The sequence below is a fragment of the Pagrus pagrus genome, assembly GCF_965226575.1.
Source record: "Pagrus pagrus genome assembly, chromosome: 11".
Taxonomy (NCBI): Eukaryota; Metazoa; Chordata; class Actinopteri; order Spariformes; family Sparidae; genus Pagrus; species Pagrus pagrus.
In genome coordinates, this window is record NC_140195.1 from 94868 (window position 1) to 116674 (window position 21807).

Sequence of the window (21807 nt, forward strand, 5' to 3'; positions counted from 1 at the left end):
CAGGTTGAGTCCATCTTATACGGGTCAAGTCAAGAACATTTCACCCTCTTTTAAATTCAGAATTCCTGAGATCCCAAACCGATTTGAAAAAGATCGGGTCATGCACTCTGAATTTGACTTTTGGGTGAACTGTTCCTGTAATGGTGGATAACTGATCAATAATGAATTTTTGATAAACCCTTTACAATGACATTCAAGTGTCTCAACAGCAGCAGGCCGGTTCTCCTCTTCTGCTCAAGTTGCTGGTTTGATTCCAGACCTCCAGTCAAAGGTAACGTCGCAGACGAGCTTTCATTCATCTTTATTTTCACAGAAGATATTTTCCACACAGACGAACACATGTAGAAAAGAAAACTCTTGATGTCACTGGTGATGTCACTATGACAAGCAGGAGGGGTCGGGGTCATTTTCAAGGCACTATTTATTATATGAACATAGAAACATGATGAGACATCAGAGGTGATCTGAGGACAACTCACTTTCGCTTTGAGCTACAGAGATCAATACTGTGATCAATGTCAGTGAGAGGGTCGGCTACAGTGTGCTCGTCTAAAACAAAACTCATCAGGGAGGTTCAGGAGCCTCTGATCAATAATCAATGAGGGACAGCAGGAGGTGAATCATAAAAACACAAAATCTGTCAAACTGAGAAAATCAGAAACGAGTACAAAGAAATAAAATCAGCAGTTAGAACAGAAACTGATTCACAAATTAAACTTCAACTGAAAGAAACTAACAGACACATCATGTGATCTGTTGGAGGTCAAAGGTCACCAGGTGACTGAGGCTTGATCCAAACGTCTGCTTGTTTAGATTTATACGTTACGAGCTCAGCTGTCTGTTGTGCTGTCGACCCAAAAACAGTTTCATTTGACAAAAATGGACTTGGCGTGTTTTTTACACAGAAAAGCTTCTGAAACACACAAACATCATCCAGCAGCGACGTTTGGATTCAGCCTGAGACTGAACGAGACAGACACTCGAGGTGATAATTTCCTACTACACATGAACTCAACACTGACAGAATGAGACACTTCTAACACTCCTCAACCACAATGTGTGTGTATCAGTGTGTGTCTATGTGTGAAGCCACGCGTGCTGCAGACACTGTGCGGCGGTCGCTCTGCGATCAGGCTGCAGCTCCAACATGGTCAACAGGAAGTCACTGAACTGAGCCGCCTGATCCAGCGGCCACTCGTACTTCTCCAGAAGGACCTCGAACAGACCCCACGGCTTCAGACTGGAGATGTGACGCAGCTCACCTGAGACAGGTACACACAGGTGAGACAGAGGTGAGCTGAATCATCACAATCAATCTGAACACGTGTTGGACTATAACATCGTAAGAGAAGTTAACTACCACTCCCAGGGTGCATTTCACTGACAAACAGCCAATCATAAAGTTTCACAATATTTAGCTTCAGCTCGCCTCACACCTGAGGCTCATGGGTGTTGTAGTTTTTATTTATGTGACACTGTCTCACCTCTCCTGTTGAAGTACTCTCTGGAGTACCTGCCAGACAGAGCAAAGGGCAGAGGAATCGGACCGAGCAGCTCGATGATGTGAGCAATGTGATCTGAACAGAGTAAAAATATACATTGAAGTAGTGTAGTACTAACATACTGTAGTAGTCTGTGTATAATGTGCAGTACCTTCATCTCTGGTGTAATCTTCTCCTGAGTGAGGTTCAAACAGGTAATCTCCTGTCGCCAACTCAAACGCCTGAAACAAAAAATCATTAGATCAGTCAGTAAACCAATCAGTGCGTCAAGCGATGCGGGGTGAAGACAACTTCACCTCTTCATTAGGTCAACTCTTCAACTCTTCCCTCGTAACATCTTCACCTCGTGACAGACATGACGAGTGAAGATGCGACGAAGTGAGGAAGAAGTGAAGTGAAGATCAGATGGACGAAGACACGACGTGTGAAGAAGACCTCGTTTCCCCTAAGTCGCGTCTTCATCTCGTTACCTCTCAGTCGTGACGCGTCACCTCGTTACCTCTCAGTCAATTCAATTCAATTCAAAGGGGCTTTATTGGCATGAAAGTTTAACAACAATGTTGCCAAAGCACATGGATTAAAGCAAAAAAAAATCTTTTGACTGAAATGTTTTTTCGAGCTGTAGCCAAGTCATATTCCCAATTTGTAATTTGTGAAACATGTTACAGGGCACGTTACTTGATATGTGCTAAAAAAATAAGATAAGATTTACAGCCTCAGCCCACACCATGTTCTCTAATGCAAACATCAAGTTTAAATATTTGACCAACAGTGTTTTACAGGATGATCTGAACAGCTGTTCTATTCACACTTAAAATGTTTTTTGTCTTTTCAATGCAATTTTCAAAATATGAAATCAATCTGTGCCTTTTTTTTGCCAAGCTTCTCTCAAGTTTTACTCTTTCAAATATTCAACCATCTACAGAACTTTTCAGTAGCTATTTTTCTACATCTTCTTCTCATCATCATTATCATTAATTATTATTATTATTATTAATAATATTGTTTAAAGTGAGCCTCTTATCGTTTAACAGAAAAATACATCATTCAAACAGCAACTTTTGCAGCCTGTGTGGGTCACTACACTGTCATTGGTCAAGCGTGCACACGCTGTTAACGATACCATTGGCTGTAGAGTGTGACAATCTGAAATAAACATCAGCCAACAGTTCTCCTCCGATCTACATTGATCTCACAAGTCGCCTCTGTTAAGTTTGAATGACGGAAATCTGTCGTAGCGACGGAGAACTTTAATCCATGCAAAGCATCTGTCGGACAGAACATAACAAATAACCCCACCAACACAGTCACTCGATGCGGGGAGCGACAGAGGTAACAAGGTGAAGATGTCAGGACTGAGAGGTGAAGATGCGACGTGATGACGCAACATGTTGTGAAGATGCGTCGACGCGTCATGACTGAGAGGTGACGCGTCATGACTGAGAGGTAACGCGTCACGACTGAGAGGTAACAAGGTGAAGATGCGACGCAACTGAGAGGTGACGACGCGACACGTCGTCTTCACCTCGTTACCTCTCACCCGCAGATTCCACTGGATACGGTACGGCTGCGTTACGGCTCCGGTACGATTTTGCTCCGTCGTTCTCGTCCGGCAACCCCCACCAGCTGCGTTTTGAGTCCGCCACGACGCAGCTCCGCCGATCAGCTGGAGTTACGAAACCGAGGAATTCCCGCGATAATTACATAATCACACACGACCGCAGTTATATGTATGTGTTATAAACACAACAACACGAAGTGTTCCCGACTGACAGATTAGAAGAAGAGCTCGTATTTGTCTCTTTTTTGAGGTTTTTGTGTTTGTATCAACACGGAGTGTTTTATTTTGAAAATCAACCGGATGTCTTGTTGTTGTTTCGTGTCTGACTTCCTGTCTGCTCTGTGCTAAATTCGGCTAAATTGCTGCGTTGTGTTGCGGCGTCCGCCAGAATAGAAGTCCTGAGCATCTGATCCGCCGGGCTGCGGACTGCCGGAGCTGGGACGCAGCAGACACGCAGCGCAGCGGACCTGGTGGAAGTTAACACGTAGACTAGAGTGCTACGGATCAGCTCTGCCACCGTGCAGCCGTAACGTATCCAGTGGAATCTGCAGGTCAGTCGTGATGGGTCGTTACCTGTACCTAGTCATGACTGACCGAGACGTAACGAGGCAACGCTGTGTGTGTGTGTGTGTGTGTGTGTGTGTGTGTACCATGCAGGCGGTGCTCCAGATGTCAGCAGGCGGTCCATACTCTGCTCCAATCAGAACCTCCAGAGCTCTGTACTGTCTGGTCTGAATGTCCTCAGTGAAGTGTTTGTGCTGGACAAGACAGAAAGAGAGAGAGGTGCCGTCTGATTGGTCTGTTCGTACTGACAGCAAGTAGAGGAAGAGGAGGAGATGATGAAGCTGTCTCACCACCCAGCATGCATTTCCCAGATCAGCGATCTTCACTCTGAGTTTGTGTGCGTTGAGTGGATCCAGAGGACTGAGGACAAAGTCCGAGGCGCTGCTCACTGAATCATCAACAGGACAGAACACATGAATGTGATGACGTCACATGATGACGTCTGTATCTTTGTTTCAACACACTAATAAACACGGTGTGAAAGTAACTAATTACATCTACTCAGATTACGGCTCTTTTTTTGGATACTTGTACTTCTATTTTTAAGTCTGTAATTTTACTCTTGAGTAGGTATTACATCAAATCAAATCAAATTTTATTTGTATAGCCCAAATTCACAAATCACAGCTTGCCTCAGAGGGCTTTACAGTCTGTACAGAGACAACACCCTCTGTGACATCACGTAATCTACTCGGTTACTTTTTAAAGTTGAAGTGAGTACTGAGTACAATTTTAATTAATGTCTAAACCTGCCAGCCAATAAGATTCTTTGATCACAGACAGCCAATGAAAACACTGAAGTGCGCAGCAGGTGACCACTGAGCAACGCTGCTGATATTGATCACGCATCAAACAAGTTAAAAAGTAACTAATACTCTGAGAAGAGTACTGTGTACTGTCTTTACTTCAGTATTATCTTCATATAAGTGATCTTTGAACACAGTGACGTTGTTTCCATCTTTTCTTCTAAATGTTTTTAATCTGACGGCTTCGTGTCGAGTGCTCAGCTGCGACCAATGAAAAGGTTTCGTTGGTGTCAGTTCACAGATTTTGGGTCAGGATGTGATCAGAGAGGTGGACACACACGGAAACGCACACACACACGCTCACCATCTCGTCCGCTCGAGTATCCCGACTGAGTAGAAAGTGCTGACTCAGATGTTGCTGACATCACAGAGCTGGAGAACCCTGATAGGCCGGAGGCGGGGCTGGAGAAGCGTCCGGGGGCGTGGCCATTACACCTGTCCTCCAACCAGGAGCCGGTGGACTCTGGGCTCGTTTTGCTGTTAGCTGTGGAGCAGGAAGTGTTGCCGTTGACGACGAGAGAGCCTGAGAGCAGGAGGAGTTTAAATAAAGTTCATTTCAGTACACACACTCACTCACACATACACACATATATATAAAAATCCAGAAACGCGTAACAAAACATAAACAGATTTCTGTAACATTGGTTATTTGTAGTTATTTATGAGTCCTCACTGAAATAATATGATAATGCAGTTTAAAAATAAACTTGTTTGTTTTATTGTCACAACAGAACAGAGGAACATCAAAATTACTAGCTAATTCCGTTTCACTCTCGGCTAACAGCAGCAAAACTGGACATGGTAGTCACAAATTTTGTCATGCTTATTTGAGTTAAGAGAACTGATGGGGTGTTCTTTTAATTGTTATTAAAGCAATGTATTTCTCGTGACAGTTGCCTTATTACCATGAACACACTTCACCGATGAGCTCAGTCGTGGATAACTGGTTCGCTCTGCCCGACTCTGGCTGGATCAGCTGGTTGTCGGGTTTGTGGCGTTCTAAACACGAGTGTTGCCAACAGGGACGTTGTAGAGTGTCCTCTGGTGGACAAACTGTGCAACGCCAACACTCGTAACATAGTTGAAGGGTGTTTCATCCGTTTTTATTTTATTTTTGAAATATTAATTTATCGGCCATTATAAATGCCGATACCAATAATTTGGAAAATGCCTAATATCGGCCAGCCGACATATCGGTCGGGCTCTAGTGTGTGTGTGTGTTTATGAGTGTGTGTCAGTGTGTGAGAGTGTGTGTGTGTGTGCGAGTGTGTACTCACAGTTACTGTCTGTGTCGTCAGGTTGTAACAAACCATCTTCCTCCTCCATCCTCTGAACACAGACAAAATGTAGTTTTACATGTTGTAATAACAGCAGGAGTACTGCAGGAGTACTGTAGTACTACAGTGTTCTACCTGTGACTGTAGTACTGCAGAATGAATGAATGAATGAATGTTTAGTTTGTATTTTAAAGAATAAAAACGAGTTCATGTTGTTGGCTGTTTGTTTCTGGACTGAAGGCCAAGTGAGAATTTTTGTTTTTGTTTTTTCAACCCTCATTTTCTAAGTCCTAAGAAAAAAGTTCAATAAATAAATAATGTTCATATTTCAGATGATATCCAGGCTGAGGTCCACTGACTGTCAGTCTGCTCACTGTTAACACAGATGTGTGTGATGCTGATGGACGAACAGACTGTCAGTGTCCTTGAGGTGCTGAAGGACGAGAACGGCACAATTAATAACGTGATTTCTAATTGTGTTTGTCTTCCTCCGTTTGTGGCTGTGATTCACTGTAGACACCCTCATAATACACAGTGTTCTACCTGTGATGGTCATGCTACAGAACCTGCAAACAGCTGACAGTCATGCTACAGAACCTGCAAACAGCTGACAGTCATGTTACAGAACCTGCAAACAGCTGACAGTCATGCTACAGAACCTGCAAACAGCTGACAGTCATGCTACAGAACCTGCAAACAGCTGACTGATGCATCTTGTGTTTAGAGTGAGAGAAATTAAAACCCTGCTGGAGGAACATGGATGATCGTCATCTTAGAGGACATGATGAGTGTAATTCTCATTTGTCCCATCAGGGCTTCCGTATTTTCGTCTTTACCCAAAGTTTTACTGTAGAACTACAAACATGTCTGTTCACTACAGGTTAACACACACCAGCCAGCCAATCATAGCACATATTAAAATAAACATACTAGTAAAATATATAAAATACACCAGTATACCACCACCACTACTACAGTACCTGTATATCCACCAGTCTCTCCTCCAACAGTCTCTGTTGACGCTTCGCTTTCCTCTTCAACTTCTTCTTCTTGTTCTTAGACAGCTTACCCGCCTACACACACACACACACACACACAGATAGACAGCACATTACACAGTGAAGTTTCTATACATCAACACTATAACACTGTTGTTAAAGTGCTCTCACACACACACTTTGTGTTAGTGACACTACACACTCCTGTCTTTACCTACAGTACAGGTAGAGAAAACATACGGGTCATTCTGTACCAACTCAGGGTTCTACCTGTGTGTGATACCTGTTGAGTCTGTTGTGCATTGGGCTACAGCTGGTCAAGGTTTGATTTGTTGCGTATGTGATGATGTCATCATGTTCACTGTGAACAAAATATTAACCTTAGTTTTTAAACTCATTCACATATTTTATTTCACAGTTTCAAACTTTTCTGAACTAGTTTCTGACGTCAGCGTGTCTGAAAACACGTCTGGGTTCAGTATTTCAATATAAGCAGACGTATTTCAAGCAGTTCGATGTGATGGTGACGTCGTGGAGGTCAAGTTCAGCTGCGTTGATGATGTCAGTAATTTCAGTTCACATGGTAGACTCGCGTTCATTAATGTGTATTGTCCCTTCTTTAAATAAAATAAACAGAAAAAATGTTAGGTTCAGAAAAGTTTGAAATTATGAAACGATGTTTGTTTATTAAGATCTAAGATTAATCTTCTGTCCACAGAGAACAGGACGACATCATCTATGCAACAAACCAAACCATTACAAGCTGTAACTGAAGCCAATGAAAAACAGGCTCATAAGGTATCAAACTGATAGAAAACAACTGATATCTACCGATGAAATAAAACCACTGGATGTCACAGCCAGTAAAAGGTAAAAAATTAGACAATTTCAAAAAACGTATTCACAATAGAGTTTTATATCATCTTTGAATGTCTGCAATGAATTTTAACAATTTCACATGAAGAAGTTTTGAGGTAAATTAAAATAATCTTTACTCTCCATTAGTGAGTCAGTGTGTTTTTCAGCTCTGAAGCTTTTTAACAAGACGTGTCCCTCAGTGTGGAGACTGAACTACATTAACACTACACGCAATCAACATCTGGTTCCACACAGTGAACACTAGTAGAGATACTAATGTTTGAAATTAAAAACTGATTTACTGTACTTAATGTGATGACTGTAAACATCCAGCAACAACTATTCAACACGTCATAAATGATCCTCAGTGTCTCTGTGATGTTCAGGACAATTTCAACACAATCCAGTGAAAAATAAGACGTTGGGGAGGCTGAATATACACAGAGAATCCCTGACGCGATGGACTGCAGATAAAAAATAAGTCAGTAAGGGCCAATTCCAATTCCTATCTTAACCCTCAATTTTAACCCTCAAGCTCAACCCTTAATCTTAACTGGCCCTCAAAACCAAGTGTTGAGGGTTATTTTGTCACTTAGAAATGGGACACCCCTTAAATGCAGATATGTCTTCAGACTGTGGGGGGCAGAATAACGCGAAAGCTGCGTCCAGTCTGTCAACTCAAAAAAAGAAGAAGAAGAACGCATTTACGTTGTTTTTCTGAGAATCGGGACAGCACTTGCACTAGCGGGAGCGCGCATTTTTGAGATTGAGGGTTAAGATTGAGGGTTAAGCGAGGAATTGGAATTCACCCTAAATCCTCCAGCTGGAGGAGGAAGGTCTGAACATAAATCTATAAAAAAACAACAACAACATGAACAGAGAAAAGTTCTCAGTTGTCGGGAGTTGGGATGGAATGACAGCTGATGTTAAATCAAACCACCTGACCTGTTTTATTTAGTTTTATCCAATCAGCTCACAGCTTTTTTACTACAGGTTAAAGGCACCTGACAAGTTAAGTCACCAATGAGAACACAGCAGGCATCACACCTGGAAACTTACCTGTAGATCCCTGGGAGCCATGCTAACTAGAGAGAGAGACACGAGGAGGCAGACAGACAGGGAGGGAGGGAGAGAGAGAGAGAGAGAGAGAGAGAGAGAGAGAGAGAGAGAGAGACAGGAAGAAAACATCAGAAATAGAAACAAAGAGACAGACAGACAGACAGGTTAGAACTGTGTAGAAAGACAGACAAGAGGGAGACTGGTACGAAAAGCAGAAGGATAGAACACAGACAGGAAACTGTCTGTCTCAACAGAGTGGAAACCACAGCTCCCAGTAACACTGCAGTGTGACTCCAGTGGACACTGTCCAAGTGAAGTCACAACTAACCATCATTAACCAACAACTAACCAGCATTAACCAACAATCAATAACCAACAACTTGCGATCATTAACGACTAACGGTCATTAACCAACAACTAACCATCATTAACCAACAACTAACGGTCATTAACTAACAATCAATAACTAACTACTAACCATCATTAACCAACAACTAACGGTCATTAACTAATAATCAATAACTAACTACTTACAATCATTAACAACTAACCCTCATTAACCAACAACTAACCATCATTAACTAACAATCAATAACTAACTACTAACAATCATTAACAACTAACCATCATTAACCAACAACTAACCATCATTAACTAACAACTAATGGCCATTAACCAACAACTAACCATCATTAACCAACAACTAACGGTCATTAACCAACAACTAACCATCATTAACCAATAACTAGCCACCATTTACCAACAACTAACGGTCATTAACTAACAATCAATGACTAACTACTAACGATCATAAACCAACAACTAACCATCATTAACTAACAACTAACGGTCATTAACCAACAACTTACCATCATTAACCAATAACTAACGGTCATTAATCAACAACTAACATCATTAACCAACAACTAACCATCATTAACCAATAACTAACGGTCATTAACCAACAACTAACCATCATTAACTAAAAATAACTAATTACTAAAGATCATTAACTAACAACTAACAATCATTAACCAACAACTAAAGATCATTAACAACTAACCATCATTAACCAACGACTAACCATCATTAACTTACAACTAACCATCATTAACTAACGATTAACCCTCATTAACTTACAACTAACATCATTAACTCACAACTAACCATTGTTAACTTACAACTAACCATCGTTAATCAACAACTAACAATAAATAACTAACAACTAGCAATCACTGACTAACAACCGACAATCATTAACTAACGACTCACAATCATTAACAACAAATGATCGTTAACTAACAAAAAACAATTACTAACATCTTACGTCCATGACCAACTAATAATCAGTAACTACTTACAATCAATGACAACTAACGATCAATAACAATTAACAATCATTAACCAACAACTAACGATCATTAAACAACTAGTCATTAACTTACTACTAACGAGCATTAACTAACTACTAACAATAACAAAAAACGATCATTAACTAACAACTAATGATCATTAACTAACAACTAATGAACACTAACTAACAATCATTACCAACTAACGATCATTAACTAACAACTAGTGATCATTAAGTTATGACTGACAATCATTAATTTACAACTAACAATCTTTAACAACTATCATTATCAACTAGCAATCATTAACTAACAACTAGCTATCATTAAGTAATGACCAACAATCATTACCTTACAACAAACGATCATTAACTAACTACTATTAATCATTAACTGTTAACTAACAATCATTAACTAACAACTAATGATCATTAACAACTAACAATCATTAACTAACAACCAATGATCATTAACAAATAACGATCATTAACTAACAACTAGCGATCATTAAGTAATGACTAACAATCATGACCTGACAACAAACAATCATTAACTAACTACTAACTAGAGCTGAACGATTTTAGGAAAAGATCTAATTGCGATTTTTCGGCAGCTTTTGGGATTTGATTCACGATTTCCTTCAAATCAAGCTTCAGTGCAATATTCACAATGTACAGTAACATTAAAACATTAAATGCTATTACTCTAATGCAAGGATGAAAACTAAAGTTAAAAATTGCTTCCAAATGTATTTATTAACGGATATTATAAATTTATATACGGAGTTACACTGGCAAAAGATGCTGTAGTTGTAGACTACAGTGGGCCTGAGTAACATTTTCACCGGACTTTTCACCAGACTTTTTCGTGATTGCATTTGTCATGCAAATGCTTGTGGTCAATTATCAAGTGCAGGTATAAATTGTTTGTGTTTTGGCTGGATGTCGCAACTTTACAGTACCTGTTTCTGGTGCACGTCTGCAGCCTCAAACCCGAAATACTCCCAAATGACCGACGTGCTGTTTTTCTTGGGGATTAAATCCCTTAACTCCGCTTCTGGTCCAGCTGAAGCCATTTCAGAACACGTTAAGGAGCAGGTTAATACTGATTGGTTAGCGTGGTCTGTCCATGAGTATCATGCCGCTTCTGATTGATGAGCTTGGCAGGATGGTAGGGAGACGGCATGTATGTGTAAAATAGTTGACACAACAGATCCTGGGTCAGTCAGGAGCGCTGCAAAAACTGCATCTTTGGCGATCACATGATCACGTTGTCTGAAATCGCAATTTCGATCAGAAAAGATAAATCGTTCAGCCTTACTACTAACAATCATTAACTTTCAACGAACGATCACAAACTAACTACTAACAATCATTTACTTTCAACTAACAATCAAACAACTAACAATTATTGACGGCTATCATTAACAACTAACTCAATAACTCACAACAAGCAATCATTAACTTATTACCTAATTAAAACAATTACATTAATTACCCTCAGCACTTAAACCATAGCACTAATGTAATTGAGATATCCTGATAAATAGCAGCTACTTTGCTCAGATGAGAGCTTGAAAACTGTTTCTATCTTTTCTTTTCTACTTTATCGACGGTGATATGTTGTTTCTTTCTTGTGACAAATGTACTTATTGTAAGTCACTTTGGACAAAAGCCTCTGCTAAATGCCCTAAATGTAAATGTAAATTAACTAACAACCAACAATCATTAACAACTAACAATCATTAACTAACTACTAACAATAATTAACTTTCAAGTAACAATCACTAACTACTAACAATTTTTAACAACTAACAATCATTAACTAACATTAACTAACAACCAACAATCATTAACTAACTACTAACAATAATTAACTTTCAAGTAACACTCATTAACTACCAACAATTATTAACAACTAACAATCATTAAGAAACTACTAACAATCATTAACTTTCAACTAACAATCATTAAATCACAACAAGCTATCATTAACTAACAACTAATGATCATTAACAACTATCATGTTCATTAACCAACTACTAACGATCATTAACCAATGACTAATGTTCATTAACTAACTACTAACGATCATTAACGAATGACTAACGATCATTTACTAAGGGTCATTACATCACAGATCGATCTCACCACAGCTCCCATTAACAGCTTTCTGATCACTGTTGATCAAACATATCTGTATCGGTAACATCTGCTGGTCTGGTTCTACTTGGTTTGACTCGGGCCAGGGTTCTGCTTTTCCACCACAGCTGGTCTACCTGCTTGAAGTACGTTTTTCATTTCCTATAACTTCTTCACAATAAAAGCCCCCCATTATTTAGTCATTTAAAAGCTTTAATTATGAAGCAGTATTACAGGAAACGTTGTGTTTTCAGCAGCAGTAACTTAACACGACTCCTGAACCAGCTGAAAGTGAACACATGAAACTGTGAAACACAGCAGATGTTTAAAGAACAAACAGGACGAAGGAAACTAAAGAGATTCAGTCAGAAGCTGCAGACGTACTGAGAGCTGAACACTGACTTTAAAAACCTCTCAGGTTTCCTGCACAGACGTGAGTTCAGTAACGATTTTAGGGGGAGACGGGTGCTTGTTGCGGGTTGGCTACGGTCGTGAGACAACACTGCGTCCACGGTTTTGGTCCTGCTCCGGACAGGTCCATTGCCGGCACGGCTCGGCTCAACTCGGCACAGTAAAACTGCCGATGGAAAAGCAAATTGGCACGGCTCGGTTTGACTCGGCGCGGCCAAAAGTGCTGGTGGAAAACTGATCATATCACATCTGGTTTCTCTCTTGTCCCTCTGACCAATCATACGGCTCGCTCCTCACCTGACGACCCTGAGGGGGGCGGGGCCCCAGCCCTCTGCCAGATGGTCGCCTCAGCCGCCAATCTCCTGATGTATATCTCATCAACATCCAATAAGATGTTCTCTGGCTTGATGTCAGTGTGGATGATCTTACACTTCGTGTGGAGATAGTCGAGTCCCTGCAGCACCTGCAAGAGCACAGATGAGTCACTGCCAAGGTCTACACTTCACTGCAGGTCAACGAGTCACTGCAGGTCAACAAGTCACTGCCAAAGAGTCACTGCCAAAAACTCTGAGTCACTGCCAACAAGTCCGAGTGACTGCCGAGGTCAACGAGTCACTGCAGGTCACATCACAAGTCACCGTGTGTGTATACAGGAATGTGTACGTGAGTGTGTGTGTGTGCGTGTGCATGTGCATGTTACCTGTCTGATGATGGTCTTGACGCAGACCAGAGGAAGTCCCATATAGTTCGACTTTATGATCCATTTTAACAACTGATGACCCAAAACCTCCAGAACCATACAGACATCTGAGAGAGGCTGAGGAAACTACTGACAGACAGACAGGCAGACACACAGACAGACAGGCAGGCAGACAGACAGACACGCAGACAGACACAGACAGACAGGCAGAGAGACAGACATGCAGACAGACACGTAGACATTCTGTCAGACAGACAGACAGACAGACAGACAGACAGACAAATAGTGAAGGATACGGACTCCGTTGGCGCCAGAGATCTTGAAGTCGTCGATCAGTTGGACGATAGTTTCTCTGTATGAGTCAGACGGGTCACTGTCCCTCACCTGAACACAAACAGACTCGTTAGCTGCGTTCTGAAGATCTGCTTTAATTAAGATCACCATGTTGTAGTCGTGGGAGACCCAGAAGAGATTCAGAACCAGACTTCATTGTAATTACTTCAACAACAGCTTCTCATCTGCACTCAGCTTTTTAATATCAATCTGATCATTTCCTTACAGCCCTGCGGCAAATGTTCCATGGCCTGGTACCTGTCCATGGCTTGGTACCAGTCCATGGCCTGTCTGCGTCAGGCAGGTTCAGAACCTGGAGTCACAGATAAAACCCGAGTGTGTAGATGAGACTTACACATCGCAGCAGTTTGATCTCGTCCAGAGCCGTCTCGGTGTAATGTGGAGCGCTCTTCACTACCTTCAACGCCACAAAACGCTTTTTCCTGAACACAGACAGATTCATGTGAGCCGACAGAACTGTAACAGAATCTGATAATAATAAAATAATAAAAAACACTGATAGAAGTGAGTCATTGTGCCGTACTGCAGGTCCCAGCAGAGCCAGACTGTAGAGAAATGTCCCCAGCCCAGTTTTCTGACCACATGGTACCTCCCGTTGAACAGATCACCGATCTTCACTGGGTAGTACCCACCTGGAACACAAACAGAACAAAGTGTACCAGGAGATACTGCAAATTTCACTGTGAGAACACGGGTAGAGGCCAGGTTTCAGAAAGTTGTCCAAAAAACACACCTCACCTTCAGGATTGTGTCACCTGCAGGTGAGCCACGTGCGGAGGAAGCTTGTTAGTTACCTAGCCAATGAAAAACCAACGTGCACCGAATGGCATCGCAACAACCAGACGCATGTTTGTATGAATCAACTGCATCAGTAGGCAGGAAACAGCAGGTGACACCTGTCCGTCCGCACGCACAGCAGGTGACACCTGTCCGTCCGCACGCACAGCAGGTGTGACTGACAGGAGACAGGAGGGGAAGAGTGAGGGCTGAATGTCATCTGGTTAATCGATCACAGATGACATCATCCTCTATGACAAATTTTAAATAATAAAAGTAGCCCATGAAATGCTAAAATACACCATTAATACACCTGGGTGGCCATTAATACACCTGGGTGGACACATACAGACGACCCGTCTCTGTCGCCACAGATCTGGAGGTTGTAGTTTGTTTAAAGACAATAGCTGATGGAATAAAGACGGTCCACGGGTTGTTGGCCCGGCTGTTGCAGTCCAGCCCAAAATCAGCAATTACAATGTATCGTTAGCGAGCTAACTATTTAGCTATAGCGAACACTTCAACCCTCGATCCCAACAAGAACCTGGACGGACATGGACTCACAAAATGTAGCGCAGGGATGAGTGGGAGGGGCAAACAGTATATTGGGATTAATGCTGATCAATCAACCTGCATCTTCCTCGTCTCACCTTTGCAGTAATCTGACGGGTCTTCCTGCTCTTCATCGTCAGAGCCGAGCAGCTGTGCAGGAGGTGGGGTTAACTCAGGAGGCGGCGGGCTCATAGTCGGTGGAGGTGTGGTCAACTGAGGGGTGGCTGATGACATCATTGGAAGCAGACCAATGGGAGGGGGCAGAGAGTCGAGGGAGCAGGGAACAGAGGCAGAAGAGGAGCAGAGGCGGGAGGAGACACTGGAGGTGAAGGTCATCGAGGTCAACAGGAAGGGGTCAGGGTGGGAGGGGCTTAATGGAGGGCTGGGAGGAGCTTTGTCAGGTTGCTGGGCAGAAACTGGCAGTAATCCAGAGGCATTATGGGTAATATTGTATGGTATGGCTGGAGGGGATTCAAAGGGATCCGATTGGCTGGAAGGAAGACTCCGAGGGATATTTTGAAGAGTTCTGTGAGCCAATCTGGAGGAATTCTGGGTAATATTTAGGTTAACATTTGGCGGTGATTGGCTGGGACTGTGGGCTGGATGTTGAGATGTGGTGACAGGTGATTGGCTGAAAATCTGAGGAGTCATTGGTACTGTCTGGGTTAGTTGGGGCAGCGGGGAAGTCTGGAAGGTACTTTCAGGAGGTATCAGGGCTGCTACAGGGAAGTCTGCTGCATCTAGAACGGGTGGTGTGGTGTCGGGGGTCTTCTGAGGAGGAGGTGACCGGGTTAGGGGGAAACTCTGGGGGGGCAGCTGGGAGGGTTCAGACGGTGACGTGGTGGTCTGGAGGCGGGTTTGATGGGGCGCTGTAGTGGATTCATGAAAGTTGTCGGTACAAGTTCCTGGTGATGGAGGTGATGGTGTTTCAGGACTATTCGGGGGGGGTAGCCGGGCGGTGCGGTGGGCGCTGTTGTTGGCGTTCAGACTCTGAAGGTCACAGGGATCATCGGGCCTGAAACACAGGGACACAACATATTACATGACAGCGTCTGAGTCTGTCACAGACAAGATGACATCACACCAAGCTCACTCAGTGATTGATCAGCTGTCTGGAGGTGAGAAAGTGGGCGTGGTTTGAACTTTTTTTCATTCTTCCATATCTGAATGAGCAGAGCATGAGCAGCTGACAAGGTATCAGTCTGAGTATTCATCATCATGTGAAGTAATCTGAGTTTTCAAACTTCATCATGTGAAGTAATCTGAGTATTTAAACTGGACGTTCATACAAACTTGTTCTGACGAGGATGAACTGACCTTTGAACTCTGTGATGTCACAGCGAGGTCTCACTGGAGCTCAACTGGCTAAAAGTTGAACCTGGCTAACTTCTGTGGCAACGCAGTTCATTGGCCAGCAACTCTCTCTTGGCTGGACTCCCAGCCTCTGCGACTAAACCGTTGCAATGTATCCAGAACGCTGCAGCGCGCCTCGTTTTCAATCTACCCAAACTCTCCCATGTGACCCCCCTCCTCAGTGACCTCCACTGGCTTCCTGTTGCGGCCCGCATCAGATTCAAGACCATGGTGCTGGCCTTCAAGGCCGTCAACCGAACTGCACCCATCTACCTCCAAACACTGGTCAGACCACAGGCCCCAGCGCGAGCACTTCGCTCTACTACATCAGCTGGCCGGCTGGTACCGCCATCGCTGAGAGCAAACAAAGACCTCCCAGCGAAATCCCAACTCTTCTCTGTTCTGGCGCCTCAGTGGTGGAACGAACTCCCGACCAACGTCAGGACAGCAGAATCGCTCGCCATCTTTCGCAAAAGACTCAAGACTCACTTGTTCAGACTTCACCTCGACCCTGCATGAATATTGTTTCTATCCTTTCTACTTTATCAACAGAGATATGTTGTGGTTTCTTTCTTGTGACAAATGTACTTATTAAGTAAGTCGCTTTGGACAAAAGTGTCTGCTAAATGCCCTAAATGTAAATGTAAATGTAATTGGCCAATCAGATAGGAGACATGTGCTTGTACAACACACCAACACAGTGTGTGTGTGTGTGTGTGTGTGTGTGTGTGTGTGTGTGTGTGTGTGTGTGTGTGTGTGTGTGTGTGTGTGTGTGTGTGTATTTTATGAAGGGTCGTTTTTAGTCTGAACACCTGGTGATGTCATTCTGACAACATACACAGTCAGGTGTGTTTTTGCATCAAACAGACAACGTGGATCATATATCTGTGAGACAGACAGACACACAGACACACAGACACACACACACACACACACACACACACACACACACAGCTGCTCCATGACATCTCTGAGTCACAGACATTGTTGAGGTTTGCCTGAGCTGCACTGAAATAGACTCAAGAGTGTGTGTGTGTGTGTGTGTGTGTGTGTGTGTGTGCGTGTGTGTGTGTGTGTGTGTGTGTGTCTGTTGTGGGATCATGATTCAGTCTCTGGTTCTATTATTGGCGCTGACTCTCTCCGGGTCGAGCACCAAACCTGTTTCTGTCAGCAGACACCAACTAGCTGAGCACAAAGATAGAGAGGGAACTGTTTCCATCACCTCCACGTGTCCTGGTGAACCCTGACGGTTCAATGATAATAATAATAATAATATTAAAAACATACAGTGTCCCAAAAACATCTGAGATGCTGAGAGTTTCCTCTTCAGCCACAGAAGAAGAGATGAGAACAGAACCTGGATGGAACCCAGTGAAACCATAAAGGCACACAGTAGAGTGCATACCTCAGCCGAGGCCAAACAGTTCCCTTTAGTTTAATCAAGCCAACAAACATATTTAAATTTTTATTTGGATCCTTGTCCTCCTCACAGAGTCAAGATCCATTAAACAAAGTGAGAAAACATTCCTGGATCCGTCTCTTCATCTGGATCAGCACCAAAAGTTATCTATTGGTCTATTCTGGGCTGAGACTCCTCCTCCATCCAAGTGGAGAGAAAATCTGTTTGGTAGTTTTTGTGTAATCCGACTGACACAGGTGACGACACGACACAGGTGACTACATGACTTGGAAGTAGAGATCCTCTGTTGTGAGCCCGGGACTGGTTCTGTTAGCCGTGGTACCGAAGGTGTTGAGGGTCATTTTTTGATTCTAGTATTGAATCAAAGTTTTGACCTTTGATTAGGGCTGGGCGATAAAACGATCTCAATCATTTTCATAATACAATTCTCCACGATAACGATGATAAATTTATGACATTTATTTTCGATAGTTATTTTTGAGTCCGTTTTCCTTTACCTAGAAAACACAACACCAACAGCCAATCACACAGCAGAGAAACAGGTGCATGTGGTTGATTTTTCCGGCCCCTCCCACTCACAACACCTTAGAATGACGGCGACCACCTGTGTGTGTCGAGCCGACACAAGACAATGAGCGGTCCGACTAGTGAAACAGAGTGCGAGGAAAACTGACAAAGACAAAGAAATTGTACCGAAGAAAGGTCATAACACTTCGGTTATTTGGAAATAGTTCGGCTACCTGAAGTCTGACAAAGGACAGACCAGCATTAGGTGCAAAATGTGTCGGCGACCAGTCCTCAGCAGAACTGGAAACACCACCAACCTCCTTCATCATATCAAAAGGTACCGTCCCAAACAGGACTCCGAAACGATGAGTTAGCGCTATCATGCTAGCGCCAGCCTCCCCTCAAGTAGCCATCAGCCCAGCCCACTGCTGCTACTAGTCAAACTTCAGCTCAACCAACAGTTGCCACTGCTTACTCAGACATTACCCCACCTGAGCAGAAACCAAAGCGACACACAGACAGAACCAGCGCAGTGACGTACTGTATCGATAGAGATATGATGCCTATAAGCAGGTTGAAGGGTAAAGTTGGAGGAGCAGCTCAGAGATGTCACCGCTGATATGTGGTCTGGTCGCACGTCCGAACCACATCAGGTCTGACAGAACAGGAGGCGTTAAAGCTGAACTGAACAAGAATGTGCAATATTCAAAGAATACAGCAGCATAATCATCCTCAACATTACCTTTTGATTTTCTTTAATCAATGTTTAGTTCAGTATACTACCTCTAAAATGTTTGAGACACTTTAAAACAGGCAATTTGTTGAACTCATTGTATTTATCCAGTGTTTGACATGAAACCATTTGGTTGGTTGGTTCTGTTGGATGTTTGTCACCTATTCATTCTGACAATAGATAATTGTATTTTATAAACCATAATTAACCTTCTGGTTTGTTTTGGGTTCTGTCCTAAGGAAATAGGGGTGTGAATCTTTGGGTGTCTCACGATTCGATTCAGAATCGATTCTCAATTCAACCGATTCTCGATTCAAAAATTGATACAGTGCATAGTGTGTTAAGGCAAATTATGGCATCAAAACAACACAGTTTGTTTAAGATAATGTGATTTTTAAACAAACTGATTCCAATGATGTAATCACACAAAGGCAAACATTAAAAAAAGGCAACATTTATTCATGCTAAACAAATAAAAACTTACTTACTGTACAAGAAATAACTTGCATAAAGAAAATTGCCTAAATAAAAGCTTAGGCCAGCTGCCTTTTTCTCCCAGAAGCTACAAAAATAAACTGTACACAAATAACAAATTGGTGTTTTGTGTGATTTTTCAAAATAGAAAAAATATATATGTAAATATGTATGTATATATAATCGATTTTTGAAGTTTATGAATCGATTCAGAATCGTGGATGATTAGAATCGCGATTCTTATGTGAATCGATTTTTTCCCCCACCCCTAGAAAATACTCTAAAACTGTCAATTCAACATTGTTATTGTTTAATATACTGTATATCGTGATAATTATCGACATCGATCAATATAAAAAAAAACATATCGTGATAACAGTTTTGGCCATATCGCCCAGCCCTACCTCTGATGTTACGACAGTCTGACAGGTGTCATGAACACGCCTCAGTTCTCCTTGATACCTGGTCCACTTCATAAAGTCCAAACTCATCAATCACTGTATTAGTTCTTAGTAATCACTTATATGTGATTCTGATCCGTAAACAGCAGTGTTTCAACTAGAACTGCACAGCTAAAGGAAATATTATCAAATCACAAACAATCACGTACAACATCCACAGAACCAAGACTGTGATGACCAACAGAATCTGTACAAAGTTCAGAAACCCGTCTTTAAACGTTTCCTCAGTAAAAATAAAGAACTGATGCAGAGAAGAGTCATCAATCAATATTTGCATCCTCAATCAATATTTGCATCCTCAATCAATATCTGCATCCTCAATCAATATCTGAGTCATCAATCAATATCTGTCAGAACAATCACAGAGACAGTTTTTATCATGTTGACCAGCTGGTGTCAACACACACACACACACACACACACACACACAGAGTTAAATATAGGCTCGGGGTGTGCATGTGTCTGTGTGCGCGAGTCAGCGTGTGTGTGTGTGTGTGTGTGTGTGTGTGTGTGTGTGTGTGTGTGTGTCCCTCACCGGTTCTCGTCTGGTCGGACTCTCCGGTGTTTTTTGCCTCTCCGTCGGTGCTTCTTGCTGGCGGAGGCGGTGTTTCCACTTCCTGCACCGACCGCTGCTGACAGTACGACAACAGTCAGAGTCAGAACCCGTCTGAGGGGTCAGAACCCGTCTGAGGGGTCAGAACCCGTCTGAGGGGTCAGAACCCGTCTGAGGCTCACAGCTCGACAGTTCACTGATTTGTTCCATACTAACATGAACTCCAGGAACAATGAGGAGCCACTCATCTAATCAACGTTACTGTACTTCATGTCAGACCAGACATCATTACAAATCATACAACAATAAAAACTATAAAAACACCAACAAAACATTCACACAAACTTCATTCACAGCACCAAACTGGACCTGTTCAGACACGAGGCTGAGGCAGCGACCTCAGCTGAATCAGAATCAGATTTATTGCCAAGAGGGATTTTACACCGACGAGGAATTTTTCTTGATGAATAAGGTGCATTGAAGACAAAAAACAATAAACAAACAAACAGTGACTATAATATGTACAACATAAACAATATAAACACTATCAACACACTGAAGAATGAAGTTAAAGAAGAGACTCGTGTTGTCTCATCCGAGGACTCCTCAGCTGATCTGCTGGGGAGCTTAAATGTTCACATTTTTGAATGGAGTCTGGCTGAAGCAGAACCTCCTCTCTCTGCCAGCAGCAGCCACAGGCTGGTACCGTTAGCTAACGCTAGCTAGTTTAGCATGGTAGCCCGACGGTCACTGAATCAAGACACGAGCTGCACTGATAACACTGACAGCTGAACCGGAACACCGGCCCGGCTCAGGGTCACTTTACCTATCAGCATCCTGGCTCCCGTTCCTCAAACCGAACCGGGTCGGAGCGGTCTCGCCCAGCTGAGCTGACGGTATTCTGGAGCTAGCTCGTTATCCTCCGTTAGCCAGCAGAACTTCGGCGGTTAAACCCGGAGACGGTCGGCCTGAGGATGTTCAGATGGTCCCGAACCTGAGCCGGGTCAGAACGGGTCAGTGCGGAGCAGCGTGGTGTCGTGTCAGTTAGCCTGTTAGCTTCGTTGTATAACAGCTGGCGCTCTGTTAGCTCTTTTAGCTCCGGCTGCAGATCAGCGGCTTTTACTGCAGTTCGGCCCGGTCTGTACCGGGTCAGTACCGGGTCAGTACCGTATCTGTACCGAGTCTGTAGCTCGTCCACGCTTATTCTGGGTGTGTTTTCTCTGCTGCTGCGGTCCGACCGTTCATGGTCTCAACAGCTGCAGGCAGTCTGACACCGGACATCGGACACCGGTGTTTGCGCATGCGCAGTGAGCGGCCACGCTGTGACTGGACCCAAACTGGGAACAGCGGCGGATCTCCAGAATTTACAGACGGGGGGGGGGGGCTCTTCTGTC

At 43.0% G+C, this 21807-nt stretch overlaps 1 protein-coding gene across 3 annotated transcripts; it reads right to left on the reverse strand.

Moving 5' to 3' along the window:
* Nucleotides 1-403: 403 nt before the first annotated feature.
* srpk3 (SRSF protein kinase 3) lies at nt 404-21693 on the reverse strand. 3 transcript variants are annotated; one of them, XM_084366142.1, is made up of 17 exons: nt 21240-21693; nt 20396-20492; nt 15011-15927; nt 14107-14215; nt 13918-14005; nt 13526-13613; nt 13230-13336; nt 12827-12992; nt 8626-8651; nt 6691-6783; nt 5711-5762; nt 4738-4956; nt 3918-4015; nt 3714-3821; nt 1654-1723; nt 1485-1577; nt 404-1262 (listed from the first exon to the last, which is right to left on the reverse strand). In XM_084366142.1, the coding sequence occupies exons 1-17, from the start codon at nt 21247-21249 to the stop codon at nt 1078-1080; spliced, it is 2526 nt and encodes an 841-aa protein (XP_084222268.1). In that variant the 5' UTR covers nt 21250-21693; the 3' UTR covers nt 404-1077. The 3 variants fall into 3 exon arrangements, with proteins under 3 accessions (XP_084222268.1, XP_084222267.1, XP_084222266.1); XM_084366141.1 differs by having other exon boundaries at nt 3714-4015; nt 20396-20489; XM_084366140.1 differs by having other exon boundaries at nt 3714-4015.
* Between the last annotated feature and the right edge of the window lie 114 nt (nt 21694-21807).

Bases quoted from the DNA above. Each gene is read 5' to 3' on its own strand.
- srpk3 (XM_084366140.1), bottom strand. The intron at 14,006-14,106 runs GTACGGCACAAT...GTCTGTGTTCAG, and splicing joins TGGCTCTGCTGGGACCTGCA to GAAAAAGCGTTTTGTGGCGT. The intron at 1,263-1,484 runs GTGAGACAGTGT...TACCTGTCTCAG, and splicing joins AGAGTACTTCAACAGGAGAG to GTGAGCTGCGTCACATCTCC.